General features: G+C 43.5%; 1 protein-coding gene across 1 annotated transcript in view; it reads right to left on the bottom strand.

The window, feature by feature from the left end:
- Window positions 1-16,306, bottom strand: part of LOC138981739 (nucleolysin TIAR-like) — a gene marked incomplete in the record, with an annotated part of 159,070 nt that overhangs the window by 13,535 nt on the left and 129,229 nt on the right. The window contains 6 exon segments of the mRNA XM_070354813.1: window positions 816-950; window positions 2,424-2,638; window positions 3,278-3,407; window positions 3,999-4,083; window positions 6,341-6,433; window positions 7,360-7,465. Coding sequence (XP_070210914.1) covers window positions 816-950; window positions 2,424-2,638; window positions 3,278-3,407; window positions 3,999-4,083; window positions 6,341-6,433; window positions 7,360-7,465 — 764 coding nt within the window.

The raw sequence follows: 16,306 nt of genomic DNA, 5'->3' as shown, positions 1-16,306 counted from the left end.
TTCAGCATGTGAAGAGTTCAAACCAACTGGTCAGGAATTTACACCTTCAAACCGAAAGATGAAAAAAAAAGGAAAAAAGACAAACAATGCTGTGCGGTTTAGGCACCACCCAAAAAGAGAGACGATTTTACTCCAGAATAAGATGCTGTAAAAATAAGGGAACGTTTTTTAACACCTGAAGAGAATGTTTAATTCTCTATTTTAATGTGTTTATAAAAGTACAAAAAAAGATATGTTCAGAATCTATCAACAATGCTACTTTTGAGAAAAAGACCACCAAAAAAATCATCTTTTGTAGACAGAGAAAAAGATGATTGAATGCTAATAAAACCAGAGACAAAGAGCAGTCCCGAACCTATGATTGTTGAGTAAAAGACTTACTGTACCTGAGTAATGTAGAGAGAGGGGTGGCGGTTTGGTGTTGATAAAGTTAGTGAGAAAAGTCCTGAACCTACGATTTTTGAGTAAAAGACTCAAGTATACCTGAATACTGTAGAGAGAGAGAGAGGGGTGGGGTTGGTGTTGATAAAACCAGAGAGAGAAACATCCTGGACCTACCCACATTGCTATGGTCCAGTAAAAGAAAAAGTTGACTAGAAAAGGGTCTAAAAAAGGGGATGGGGTTGGCTAGTGTTGGCTTTCGGGCTGGAACAACAAACTGAAAGAGGGGCGGGGGAAAAAAGAGAGGGTTGGCACCTGGTTTGAAGAAGGGGCGGGCAGAGGAGATTGGGGGGGGGGGGGGGGGGGAGGCAGGTGGAGGGGAAGGGAGAAGAGGGAAATGGTCAGAGAAAGGGTACAGTGGCGGCAGCACTCACTGATCTAGAGAGGTAGGGGCCAAACTGTGAACCTCACCCTGCTGCATAGGGTAGGCGACGATTCCCTGCTGCTGGTTGAACTGCTGCTGGCTGAGCTGAGGCACCGGCTGACCCCACTGCACGTTGGGCATCGACCTGATAACCACAAAACTGGGTGTCAGGTATCAGCTACAGTCACAATAATACACCACAACGTACAAACAATCGTGCAAACATTAACAATGGCTCAACATTCAACTATTTCAAGTTTCAAGTTCATTCAACTACTGACACAATAACTTAAGGCAATCTTCTTCTTCTTCTTCTTCGTTCATGGGCTTAGACTCCCACGTTCACTCATGTTTTTAGCACGAGTGGATTTTTACGTGTATGACCGTTTTTTTACCCCGCCATTCAGGCAGCCATACGCCGATTTCGGGGGAGGCATGCTGGGTATTTTTGTGTTTCTATAACCCACCGAACTCTGACATGGATTACAGGATCTTTTCCGTGCGCACTTGGTCTCGTGCTTGCGTGTACACACGAAGGGGGTTAAGTCACAAGCAGGTCTGCACATAAGTTGACCTGGGAGATCGGAAAAATCTCCACTCTTAACCCACCAGGCGGCAGCGACCTGGATTCGAACTCACGACCTCCCGATTAGGAGGCCGACGTCTTACCACCACGCCACTGCGCCCGTCACTTAAGGCAATAACAATTATAATAATCAATTAGACTGTCTAGCACAAGTACAGCTTGTATCAACATACTACTGGGAGATACATGTATAACCATCCTTATTGACAACAAACATATATTAAACTTTTATTTTTACCGTGATGTCATCTTTGTGTACGAGCCAAATGATAAATTTCTGTATGTACCACATTCAGACAATCAAGCTGTCGTGAACTGAATTAAATTATTGAATGTACAGTCCCCGGCGAAAGAAACGCAACTCTCATAGTATTTTCATACGAATTACTATCGCTAATCGATCGATGTAAAAAAAAAATATATATATATATATATATAAAAAACGCACTTTTTTTTTGTTGTTTTTGTTTTTTTGTGTTTCTAGTTATAGTTTGATCGTGTAGATCAGACACTTGGCCACAAATAACACCTGTTTTTTTAAAGAAATCATCACGTCGATTCCGTGCGAATAAGCTTTTGCCAAACAACTCTTTTTAACACTGTCTAAGTGATCTTTGCTCATTTATTTTAGTCTTAAACGCTTTGGCGAATAATTCTAACTAAATGGTGCTGTTGAGAAATGAATTTCCTCCAAAAAAGTGATTTTTTTGTAATTTTTTTTTGCATTTTTACGATTTTCTCAGCATGTTGAAGAGACACGTTTGCCTGCAATCACGATTCGCTTGACCCTTACCCTGTTTAACACAACTTATGAAAAAGTAAACGATAAAAACAATTATTAAATACTATGCACTTGTCGTACAGCCAGTAAATTATCCTCTACGAATCTGTATTTCATTTTGATTTCTTATCTGGTTAATATTTTACGACAATTTGAAAATGACGAAAAATCACTCGCAACAGCGGGCGCGAATGAGTTGCGTTTCTTTCGCCGGGGACTGTACACTACACTTTCCCTGGCCAAACACCTACCCATATGGCTGATAGTTGGCAGGGTAGGTGGGCTGCCACTGGCCCATGTTGCCAGCCTGCTGTAGGTACTGTTGCTGAGCAGCGGCGGCGCCCACAGCTGAACCGTAGGTGTTTTGGTAGGCGGCACCGTTCCAGTACGCTCCTTGCATGTTGTAGAACTGGCTGTATGGCTGAGCCTGCTGGAGAGCCCCGGGCTGCTGAAAGTCAACAGCGTTCTGAAAATTTCGAACAACGTCAACAAGGCTCATCTGGAATACAATCAGCGTGCTGTCACCGCAGACACAGAGACCCCAGGGTCTGATGAGACGAGAAGACCCCCGGGGTGGTCTGCACGAAAAAGTGCCTAACTATATGGGAACCAAGCGCTGGGTCGGATAGGTTGAAATTAAGATTTGGTTGACACAGCGCTTGGGGCCCATACAGTTTGGCAATTCTTTGTGCATACCACCCCTGGATACTACTCATTACACTGCAGACAGTGGTAATGCAGTGTGCCCAAAACAACATGGTACATTTAATTCACAGCATAGTACATCCATCATCAAATTATGAATTCTTGACCATTTTTGTATGAATATTTAATCAAGGTTCCTTTTCACAGGTCAGCTGAGGGAACAATTCCTTTATGGCACAAAACTGTACGTTCTTTTGTCTTCTTTCTTCTTTTATAAATCCATACAATCATTAAAATTCAACGTGGCTAAGAATCCTGAACCCTCAGGATCTATATCATTGATTGATTCTTTTCCCCTTCCATATACTCTGATCCGTCACATCTTACACATCTTCATCCTTTGTGAAAAAGCAAATCAGTCCACACCAAATTCTAGTACATAGACTGGGACTGTACGTACCGCCCCGGGGGACTGTCCTTGGCTGGGATCGTTGGACTCCTTGCCCCAGGAGCATTTCACTATCTGATCATTGATGGTGGTACCGTGGATCGTGCAAATTGCATTTGTCGCTGCCTCTTTGGTACCGAACCTGAAACAGCATTCAAGTACAGTCAATATTCTGTGCTTTCCACTCACATTGCTTTATTTATATCAGAACACAAAATTTGGAATTTCTCGACACCCCCCTCCCTCAAAAGCAAAACAAAATACATTTTGAACCAAGGCAAATCTGGCACAGTAAATCGCTGTCCATGCTGTGGAAGTGAGAAGATGACATCACCCACCTTCAATTACACATTGCTCAGCATACAAGCAGAAAACTGGTCTTGTGCTGTGCTCTGTGAGAGGTGTTTTCTTTGTGTTTAATATTATTTTGTTTGGACCTAGCTATTGATGTGTACATTGTTGTTAAACAGTTGTTTGTTGTATGTTTATCAGGGTTTGCTAGTGTGTGATAGGGTTCGTGTCTGTCTGTAGATGTTAGTTTCTTTGTTAGTCCTGTGTTGACAACTCTTCGACAAGCGCTTAGAACTGTACCCACGGAATACGCGCTATATAAGCTTCATATTGATTGATTGATATGTTAGTTTGACCGTGATATCTTAATTTGACTTTAGAAATGTTGTAATGTATTAATTTAACCACAAAATCATCATGATTTATCAATAATGTGACTGACCGGATGAAGGCATAACCCTTGTCCTTGAAGACCCGGACTTCCTGAATGGCGCCAAACTGCTTGAACGTGTTCCGCATCAACTCCTCTGTAACAACATCAAAAAACACATTCAAATACGTGTATGCATCCCTAAAGAAATAAAACATCACACTCATATACACGCACACACACTCCATTCACATATAATAATAAAAATTTAAGTCTTTTTTTAAACTCACTGTTGATTTTCTACAAGATTCCATCAATACAAATGCATCAACTTTTACCCATGCAATACTGCCCAGGGTGTATCTCTCTTAATAGTGGAATAAAAACGGCTTTGTGTTTATATAAGACATTTACAATTAAATGGGGGTTGTAGCCTCTAAATGCAGAAGAAGAACTACATGTACTACACTATCAAAGCTGTAGTATCATACCCCATGCCATGTTGGTACCCTGTCAGTAAAGAGTACCCTGTCAACCCTACATTGAGTGAACAACAGCGCTGGATTTGTATCCAGTTGGCCGCTGTCAGGGTGTCCGAACACGCCCGTGTGTACACGCAAGCACAAGACCAAGTGCGCACGAAAAAGATCCTGTAATCCATATCAGAGCTCGGTGGGTTACAGAAACACGAAAATACCCAGCATGCTTCCTCCGAAAACGGCATATGGCTGCCTAAATGGCGGGGTAAAAAACGGTCATACACGTAAAATTCCACTCGTGCAAAAAAACCACCACGAGTGTACGTAGGAGTTTCAGCCCACGAACGCAGAAGAAGAAGAAGAAGAAGTGAACAATGAGAGAAATGTTTAGTTTACAAGGCCAACAAAAACAAACGTAACAAAGAACAAAATGAAAGCTATTCACCCACAAAAACTGTCTAGACAACCCAGGAACAATGGTAACACAATGATTCACCTATCACTGAACTGTCAGGGATTTGCACTGAGGGATCACTCAACCATTGCAAAAAGCAGTTTAATGCTAAGGGGGAAGGATGGAGGGAGTAGGCGGACAATGGATGATTATTTTCTACTCTTCCAAAATGATAAAGATTGAATTAGTCTAAAATGTACACCCAAACCATGTCACAGATTGACTTTAAAATCATTTCATTTTATCAACCTTAATCACCCCCCCCCCCCCCCCCCCCACAGGTACACAGGAACTCTAAAGGCACAGCTTTCATGGTGGCTACCCTTTAAATTAGATGAAGGGGAAACAATCCTCATAATCCCCAACACAGTCTCAAAGTGTCTTTTAACACATTTCAATCCTGTCCAGGAAGTTTAAGCGTACACACAGGTTTCTGCAAGCCTATAACATGTACAACAAGGCGGCAAAAGAAAGAGAGATCTGATCAATAATAAGAAGGCAGAGAGAGAGAGAGAGAGAGAGAGAAAGAGAAAGGCTCAGTCAGGGTTGTCGCAAGAACGGCAGAGAGGAGCAAGCTAAATATTTGTGCAGTGTTGGAACCAGCGGCAGGCGGACCGCATGTGGCACTTGGCCGCTGCGGCCACTTAAAGACCCCAGCAATAAAAGGAACATCTGACATCTCCCTGCTTTCCATGCCGGCCTTTTGTTTTGGCAAAGGCGCAATCAATTCTCCTATTATTTTCCCTTTTCCAGTGATCAGAGAAGACAAAGCCGGTCTCTTCTTCTTTTAGATTTTCCCCCCAACGGGCTTCTTCTCTATCCTGGCTCTCTCTCCCCCTTTCTTCTCTCTACCTGTGTTCTTTTCGCAGCCTGGACTTGTTCAACAATTCATGAAAACAAAATCAATTTTGTACTTCCTAAAATATGCCAAAGTCAGCATTTCTGAATGCCAAACTCTCATCAACGTGTGTAAAACCTCTGCCTCGTCCTGGCAAAAATACAAACAATGAGTCATAAAGCCCCTGCTATTTAAAAAAAAACCAACAACATTAAAAGTATTCATCTATGTATAATGTAAACTAATGAAGGAAATAAAAAGTGCAGGATGCCCAGTAACTTTGTGATACTCTCTTAACATGACAACACACCTGCACTGTTAGCTAATTGCAAGAGTAGATGACGGAAAAGGAGAAAATGATGATGATGATGATGATAATGAGGAACATGATGACAATGACTACAACCAATGATAATGATAACAATAATCATGACGTTGATGGCAGCTACAACGACGACGATAAGAATGACAATGGTTATGACAATATTGACAATGATGAAAATGCCAAGAATGTCCACGGTAACAGCGCAAGAAAAAGAAGAAGACGGATAATTTGTCAAGAGTGAGCTCACCAGCGCCCGTCGCGATATAACCTTCGTGGTTGAAAACAACGTTAAACACCAAATAAAGAAAGAAAGCTCACCAGCGAGTCCAGTGTTGACGCCACCACAGTAGACTGTACAGTTTGTGTGGCTGCTCTGGTTGAACACCTCGTCGTACGACATCTGCTTCACACCTGTAAAATACAGTTCTAATTCAAAGAAACATGTTAGTTGTATACAACAACCATGACTAGAGCAAGTGTATATATTACCCTATACTCATCCTTCACAACAACTCTATGTACAGGCTCTTATCTCTTTTCCTGATACGCGGTTTTCAGTACCGGTCTACAGTTGAACAAGATATTTAACCAACACGATCAAAGTTGTCCCCTCAATGCAACAGTAGCGGTCTACAGTTGAACAAGATATTTAATCAACACGATCAAAGTTGTCCCCTCAATGCAACAGTAGCGGTCTACAGTTGAACAAGATATTTAATCAACACGATCAAAGTTGTCCCCTCAATGCAACAGTAGCGGTCTACAGTTGAACAAGATATTTAATCAACACGATCAAAGTTGTCCCCTCAATGCAACAGTAGCGGTCTACAGTTGAACAAGATATTTAATCAACACGATCAAAGTTGTCCCCTCAATGCAACAGTAGCGGTCTACAGTTGAACAAGATATTTAATCAACACGATCAAAGTTGTCCCCTCAATGCAACAGTAGCGGTCTACAGTTGAACAAGATATTTAATCAACACGATCAAAGTTGTCCCCTCAATGCAACAGGAAAGAGATCCTAGGGGTGGGGGTATTTTGTTCCTTGTCTGGTCAAAAATAGATTCTGGCAACGAATAAGATAACTTTAGATTAAATCAGGACAATTTTACCTGTACCCTCTTCATGATTAAACCTTCATTAACAATCCACCTGACACAAAAACAACAACAAGATGGAATCAGTCACAGGAGGAACTAACCCATAAACCACCAAGGAACCCTTCTTTGAAAACAACAAGTTGTCACATAGTTTGGAATGTGTGCGTGATTAGCATGCAAGACAAAGTAAACAGAACATATTCTGTGCACTTCATGGACTTGGACTTGAACTCACTTTCTTTGGGCACTGGAGCAAGAGGCTTGCGCGTGGCCCAGTTCGTCCGTATAGGTCTGTTGCCCAACCACTGGCCGTTCATGTTATTGATGGCGTTCTCAGCATCCTGCGCAAACACACAAAGGACATGCAAGGTAAGTGTCCAGTTTATATTCATCATTTGACTGATTTGTCAGAAAATCTGTTGGTCATTGTTTAATTTTGGGGAAAAAAATGGGTGAATGAGTTCTGGCACACATATATCTAAACCTTTCTCAGTAAAACAAAATCTTTGGTCACTGAATAAATACCTGTAACCCCCCCCCCCCCCCCCCCCCTGAATAAATACCAGATGTTCACCAACCCATACATATACATTTCAATGTAAGTAACATGAAACACACAGACACAAATACAAAAACACACATGGGGAGGAGGGAAGAGGAGTTTATAATCATTTCAATGAAAATAAGGAGAACACACACACACAAATGAACACACGCACACAGGGAAGAAGGGAGAGAAGAATGGGGAAAATCTCTCATGTTTCTCCCCCTTAGAATCAATTCTGTATTAGTACAGGGTAAGCTGCAGTGATCTTGTTCAGCACAAATTGGACATAAGCCATTCACATTGCAACTGGAACATTTCCACCTGAAGCAGCTTTCAAAAACTCTCCCCAGTGCATAACCAAGATCAAACGGACCACATACACAATAGCTCTTTGATCCACGCTCCCTCCTCATTCATCTTCATTCAGCATAGTCATGCAAATAACCTGCATAGAAACACACACAGACTCAGTCCTCCCAATAAATAACACCTCCCTCCAAAGAAAAATACAGCAGTACTGACACCCAAGGCTTGGACAAAATTACCGTCATGACACCTAATGCTAACTATACATCTGAAATGAAGTTGGAAAATCTATGGCAGATATGCAAATGTTTTCACTTGATAAGAGATAAACGATAGATTGACATGAGGTGTCGGTGCCACAGCTGCTGTGTTCGGACACAGCTGCATTTATAATAAAGGTTTGGGAGAGAGAAAGTATCATCAACATCATCTGATCGCTCACTCCATTAAAAACACTGATAGAAAATGCAAGAAGGGAGGGGATAGGGGGCTGGAATGGTGTCAAAGTCAAGTCAAACAGTTTATTTACCAAATGCAAAGCACAGGATTTTGTTATGGTGTATGCATCCAAACTTCACACTCCTTCCACACGCATATTATATCATAATAAATATGTACAGATAAAGTGTTCAATTTCACTGGGCCTATTTACATGTGTACACCAACCAGACAGTTCAAAACGGACTGGTTGTTCTTTTAGCACCAATTTGATAGGGTGGGAGGTGGTTGAGAGGGACAATAAACAAAGAAAATGCTGAAGTGCGAAAGGAGCACGAAAGGACTGAAAGTCGGTGACAAGGAGAAACCTACTAATCCTAAAGGTCTGTAAGACAAGAAAAATCTGGGTTCTTTTTAAGTCACACGGGAATTAGTTACTACTGGCTTTAAAACCCTATCAAGTCAGGGCAGAAGTCCCAAAGCCCATAGCCTACAAAGCTGGCGCCCTGAAAAACACCAAAAGCAAGGACAGAGCAATGTCTATGGGTACTTTCATGAGGGACTAAAAGCCTTAAAAAAGCACATAAGGCCTGGTTATTTTTATGCCGGCCAGAGAGGACAAAAAGCAAGAGGTATGTTTATTGCTACCTAGGACTTTACTGCCTGCTGTCAACACCTACAACTTGGGGGAGGAGTGGTGGAAAATTAGATCAGAGGGATAGAAAGCAGTCAGAGTGGTCGGGAGAACAATCGAATCACAAAATAAATAAACATAGTCATCTAACAATGATTATGCATGACACCAGACTGTATGTCTGGGACCTTCTTGACTACAGCAAATCTGTTTTCACTCTGTTGTAAAAGGCACTCTCTCTCTCAAGGGCGGGGATGTAGCTCAGTCGGTAGCGCGCTGGATTTGTATCCAGTTGGCCGCAACTCACGTTCGGCGAGAGATTTATTTCTCAGAGTCAACTTTGTGTGCAGACTCTCCTCGGTGTCCGAACACCCCCGTGTGTACACGCAAGCACAAGACCAAGTGCGCACGAAAAAGATCCTGTAATCCATGTCAGAGTTCGGTGGGTTATAGAAACACGAAAATACCCAGCATGCTTCCTCCGAAAGCGGCATATGGCTGCCTAAATGGCGGGGTAAAAACGGTCATACACGTAAAAACCGTGGGAGTTTCAGCCCATGAACGAACAAACAAAAAAACAAACTCTCTCACTCTCCCTCTCTCTCTCACACACACACAGAATAAAGCTTCAAATTTCACAATCAGCTATAGATTCTGGATTACCTTACCAGCACACTTTGCCTATTCTTTCCAGAGACACATCTCCCACACTCTTTCTACCACAAATAAAGAAATTTTACTGTGAACCCCTCCCACTCCCAAACCTAAAATTCTGTTTCTTTTTCTTTTACAACAAACACAAAACTACCACCTGCTCCATCTCCCCAACCCTTCAATCCCGATATGTAGTTTGAAATGTAAAGTACATATCGTGTCCACCCACATGGAATGGTCTACAGCCTCACAACAAAAGTAAGAGGCGTGCTTCACGTGCACAGCTCAAGTCAGGCGACCTGATGCAATTAGGGAGCAGTTTCCACTCTTGCTGCAGCTGCTGCTAGAGCTAGAGCTGCTGCTGCACCAGAGAACGTCTGGCTGGCTGCCGGATGAGAAGTGCCGCACAGCCATTGGAGTCGGCGCCGCCCCATTGCCCAGTTTTCTGCCCGACTGGCCGTCAGTAAAGCGACTGGCCGTCAGTAAAGCGTGGAATATTGAGAGCAAACACCGAGAGATTGGGGGCCTGAAAGACTGTCTGATCGATGGCAGGAAGACTGATCTCTCTGCATCTGTGCGTGTGTGTGTGTGTGTATGGTGTTGTGTGTATGTGTGTGTGTGCACCTTGTATGAATTTGAAATGAGCTAATGTGAGACACGATATTCGTGTATACGATAGCATTTTGACTTGGCGTAAATTCACCCACATGAAAAATCCCTACCCCCCCCCCCCCCCCCCCTGGCTGAAAGGGTGCAATAATAGCTTCTGTACACTAACTTCTGTGCTTTTAGAGTCTTTTCTTTTCTTTCTTTATTTGGTGTTTAACGTCGACTTGTCAATTGTTTCTTGTTCACAAAAGCACTACAGTGAAGTCCGGGTACAACGAATCTCAAGGGAGATACATGGCCTTAAGACAAGTTTTCCCACTCACCTTCAAATGATCGTCCCATCGATCTTTACTTGGAGAGTACAATCTCTGCATGTTTTCAACAGTTTCATAATATAATCCATAGAGAGAGGCATAGTTCAAATGTTCACTTTACTGTCACAATTTTAGAAGTAAAATTTAAAAAGTCGTGTAAAAGCATGATGTACATTCTGATCAATCTCCGATCAATCTCCGATTTCATGGTGTCCACCAACTCTGGTGCATGTACTACCCTGGCCAAGTTTCCTCTCAAGACATCAAAGAGACCGCCCCATAGGTTAAACTCCCCATAGGTTAAACTCGGTCACTGACCCGGGTGCAGGAAATGTTTCCTCTCTCATATGAAAGGGGAACCACCTCTCATAGCTAAAACTGGGTCAATGACCACTGGGAAGAAGGTCAGTGTCTATAAACAAGGCCACCCAGCTATCACAATGGACCTGCCTTTGTTCTCGCCTCACACGCAGATCGTTGTAGCCTTGTGACTTTTAGAGACAAAGCGGCTCTGGGGCGATGAAAACGTGTTTGTTAAAAGAGGGGTTCGTTATGCAAATGAGTTCAAAAGGTTCGATGTAGCCGGAAAGTAACAAGTAAGAAATAGAAGGCTGTCTGCCGGGAAATCAATGGCAGTAAAGTTTGTTATAAGACTAAGAGGGATTTCGTTAAACCCAGGTTCGTTATAGCTGGATTCCACTGTAATCAAAAATTTGCTCCAGGGGCTTGCAACGTAGTACAATGTATTACCTTACTGGGAGAATGCAAGTTTCCAGTACAAAGGACTTAACATTTCTTACATACTGCTTGACTAAAATCTTTACAAAAATTGACTATATTCTATACAAGAAACACTTAACAAGGGTAAAAAGAGAAACAGAATCCGTTATCATCTCAAATTATCATAATACCACCCCCCCCCCCCCCCCCTCCCATCCACCGTTCACTGACAATGACGTGCCGCGCTATCACCACCACGTTCAACCTGTTTGCAAATCGACACCAATGAATAACACAACCTGAGAACAGGCGTGGAGGCAGAAAGCAACCTTTCTTTCTCCTTCTTCCTTTGTTTTTGTTTTGCACCGCTTTGCCCAAAATTCATCAAGGGAACCCACACCAATTAGCGGGGACATTTCTTTTATTCTCAATTTGTCGTCCTAAAACTCGCCAGACGCGTTAAGCTGATTGGTTTAGCGCCAGGATAATTTCAGAGTGTTTTATGTGCGGACTGTCAGTTTTAATCTAATTGTCCGTGAGAATCAATTAGAGATGCTAAGAGCCTGTTCATTCTCTTCTCACTCTCTCTCTCCTATCTTGACTCTTTCCCCCAAACCCTCTCCTGGAAATCTCACTGGCAATATTTCAATCTCACAGCTGTGTAAGTCAAGTTTCTATTCCAACAATCCACAATTGTTCCAGAAAAATCATTCACAGAAAATATTTCACAGCAACCTTTTCCCGTAAAACAGGCGAGGGGATAAAAAAAATCCATTGTGAAGAGCCAACCTGGGGAAAATCAGCACGCCTTCTGCTAATCAATCAGCTATGATCTTGACATGAGCATAATCCGGAAGGGCACTTTTCTCATGACAAGTAGTCTTACAACTACGACATCACAGGCGCTTGGCGCAACCATATCCTCAAACCATCACTCTTCCTTCATTACTACCCTGTTATAATGTGCCATAAACAGCTTACCACCACACTGTTTTAGGCGCCAGTAGTGGCCCGAGCGACTTGCACATTTCTAACGAGCGCATCAACTCTTGAACTGCTTTCATTCCATCTCCCAACAGCGCGAACTCAAAATGAGTTTTGTCTTGAGCGCTCGCCCCTACAGTGATACTGAGGCGTACGTCAAGTTGGAAGCCACGAATCTGCTGACGTGGAACACGAATTGTGGTGACATGCGACAGCGATCGCCAATGGGTTGTGAGATATCTGCGGCCATCAATCAATCAGTTGGGGTGAGGGTGGGGGTGGGGTACAAAAGACTAAGGCCAGACAATGAAGTCAACAATGCAGGGAATATTACGTTGCAAAGGCCAGGTCTGATTGCAACTACTGGTGACACATGAGGTGCTGGCACAACGCCAAGCCAACAATGGAGGGTTATATCAGGACACTGCTCAGCACAACCGCGACATTGATGATGACAATGACGACGAAGAGGAGGAGGAAGAAAGAGGAGGAAGAAAGAGGAGGAAGAAAGAGGAGGAAGAAAGAGGAGGAAGAAAGAGAAGGACCAAGATACTGATGATGCTGAAGAGGAGGAGGACAGCGACAACGACAGAGTCACGACATCGTCACGCCCTTGATCCCAGGCACAAGTAAGGGAAACTCGACAACTTCAGCGCCACCTTCAAGACGATACCAGTTTTGATCTCCTTGCCTCCAAAGCACACAGAAAGTAGGATAGAAAGACACTCCAACGCCAATCACCCCCCCCCCACCCCCTAAACTCACGTTCTGAACCCTCGTCGCCCAGCTCGTCGGCCAATGCACTATCGAAGAGGACTATCGTGCAAGGATCGGAAGTACAGAATGCTACCCTCCAAACGTGAACGTAATGGAATCGTACAAGATCTACATCACCAAACAAAAGCATGCAAGACAACAGTCATCAAACGAAACACAACAGCAAGCTAGCTGCGCCACTAGCATCTCTCGCAACTTCAAACAAGCATCACAGTGCACGAGAGACAGTGCTGAGAGAGAGAGAGAGAGAGAGAGAGAGAGAGAGAGAGAGAGAGAGAGAGAGAGAGAGAGAGAGAGAGAGAGAGAGAGAGAGAGAGAGAGAGAGAGAGAGAGGGAGAGAGAGGGAGAGAGAGAGAGAGGGAGATAGAGGAAGCGACAGAGAGAGACAGAGACACACGGAGAAAGGAATACAAGAAGGAGAAAGGAATACAAGAAAGAGAAAAAGGTGAAGATGTGGCAAGCCGAGAGGTTGTGTCAGAAGGCAAGGCGGATGAGCTGGCCACGAAGAGGGCGAGAGCCGTGTCAAGCCAGTGGAGAGGACGGAGCTAGAGAGGGGATTGTTTCCTAAACACACACTCCAGCCAGCAAGCAGAGGGCCGTCAGAGCGTGGGGCAAAGAGACAGAGAGGCCGACAACATCTTGTCCATCATCCACAAGATGCAAGAGAAGGAGAGCTTGAAGAGATGACAAGGAAAGCCAGGAGAGAGTGACCCATTAGCGAGGCCAACGGAAGAAAGTGAAGAAAAAAGAACAGTAAAAGCAGGCGACAATAGTATGACGACGGAGAGAGAGGGAGGGAGGGAGAGAGAGAGGGAGAGAGAGAGAGAGAGAGAGAGAGAGAGAGAGAGAGAGAGAGAGAGAGAGAGAGAGAGAGGGAGAGAGAGATAGAGAGATAGAGAGAGATAGAGAGATATGCACAAAACACAGAACTTAAAACGAACAAGGTGAAAAGGAAGAAAGGGAGTGGAACGACAAGACATTAGACCGACTAAACAAAAGAGCTCTCGTCAACAACAACAAAACAGCAAAGGCACCGACATAACATTCTTAAAAGGATTAGAAGCGCAGAAGCAGAGGAGAACAACAAACGGAATCGAATATATTCAGCTTCCAATCTTAACAAGAAGAGCAAACGCTCGATCGAGTCACTTTTGCAGTTCTGAATATTATATGAGGCATCAGATGGACAGGAAGAAATTGCTATTCACAACACAATGAGTCACGTTCACATAAAATTTGAGCCCGGTCACTTTTATAGTTTCCGAGAAAAGCCCAACGTTAAGTTGTGTGTTGCCGAACAGAAAAGGCTAGTTATCTCCCTTGTTTTTCTGATAACGTTCGTAAAAGGCTACAGATGTAAATACTTTGATGTAAAGAATAATCCTACAAAGTTTCAATCACATCCGATGAACTTTGTCAAAGATATAAAATGTCTAATTTTTCCTTTGACGCTGACCTGTGACCTTGAAAAAGGTCAAAGGTCAACGAAACCATCGTTAAAGTGTAGAGGTCATTGGAGGTCACGACTAAACAAAATATGAGCCCGATCGCTTTGATAGTTTCCGAGAAAAGTCCAACGTTAAGGTGGTGTCTACGGACGGCCGGCCGGACGGCCGGCCGGCCGGACAGACACTGACCGATTACACAGAGTCACTTTTTCTCAAGTGACTCAAAAATCATTTTAACATTCACTTTTCTGCACTCGTGTCGTTTACTTTTCCAGATAGAACGTCTTCGTGTTCAGCTCACTGTCTTCCCGTGGCAGGTCTTCTGTTTTGCTTCCATTATTCTGTCCAATCCATCAATGCATATCCCCCACCCCCTTCCACAAAGTAACTCCCATGCGAGATACCGCATTTCCTCCCACCCCCTTACCAATTCCTCGTCAAAATATGTCAGCGCAAAAAAAAAAAAAAAAAAAAAAGCACACATTAAAAAACAACTCGTCACTGTCACCAAGTCAAAGTTGATCAGCGCAGGGGTATAAAAACAGGGAAAAAAGGAGAAAAAACAACAACAACCGAAGGCTCTCTCTCTCTCTCTCTCTGTTAGTGTCCGTTCGTGCCTGCTTGCGCTTCCTTGAGAGATGTGGTGGTTACAGAGAGAGGGACGGCGGGTAAATTGGCCAAATCACTGCCAACGAGGTGCTTCTAGTCGCGGACCAAAAGCTTTCTGGACTTGTCAGTGTCAAGTTGTATCCCACACTTCTCCAATTGACTCGTGTCCGTCAACGTACTTCTGATTTTTCAACACAAAACGCGGTCCGCCTACCACATATCACAGGCATACCAGTTTTCGTGCTATTTATAAGGAACAAACTAAACGTCTACCACTATTTTCACAGCTCAGCTACTAATCATAAATATCTGTCACTTTCACACAATTGCTCCCAAACTGGGAGGGTCACATTAAACTGCGCTTTGTGTTCCACAGTCAAATCCTTTTCAAGAAATTTGCACTCGCGATCCCACCAACCACCCTGCCCCACAACGGAACTTTTTCTTCCAACTCCACACAAATCTGTTGGCATATTTCTGTGTTGTCTTTGCACTCCAAAACTGACCAAATGGGCTTTGGCTGTACAAAAACAACTCCGCCAAAATACGAACCCCATTTCAGAAAGGTAATCGAATTCGTATCATCCCAGGTGCGTTGAATGGAGCAAAAACAATGATGTACACACGACAAGGGACTTAATCACAATAATGTTCCTTGCTTCTCCTTTTACGACGGGGTGGGTTGGAAAATCGTGTTGAAACAGGCACCCTCTAACAAATCACTCGCTCTCCCTCCCAACCGACCCATAGACACGGGTGGGTGGAGTTGAGGGGAAACCAGGTGCCACAATGAAGGTTGTTTAGTGGGTCGAGCAGTGTAAATCGCGGATCCTCTATTGGATTGTGCATTTTGTAATGAAATAAAACGTGACGTTTTTATTTTCTCCAAAAGTTACGAAACAAGGGGTGGGGGTCGGTGATAAAGTAGTGGTGAAGTCCTGTTCTTGTCCCGATGGGCCCAAGACGCGCTGAAATGGTGTGAGTATGTGCGGAGAGGAGATGCGCGCGAATACGTGGGGGTGTGTGCTTGCGTTTTTTTATGCGTGTGAGCTTAAAGACCCCGGACAGTTGTTTTTGTGGCTGGCTTTTGACTTTCAGTGGCTTACCCAGTGACAAGCGTACCCAGTGACATTGTGCACATA

The sequence above is a fragment of the Littorina saxatilis genome, linkage group LG12, assembly GCF_037325665.1.
Source record: "Littorina saxatilis isolate snail1 linkage group LG12, US_GU_Lsax_2.0, whole genome shotgun sequence".
NCBI lineage: Eukaryota > Metazoa > Mollusca > Gastropoda > Littorinimorpha > Littorinidae > Littorina > Littorina saxatilis.
This window is presented reverse-complemented; position numbering and strand designations above follow the sequence as displayed.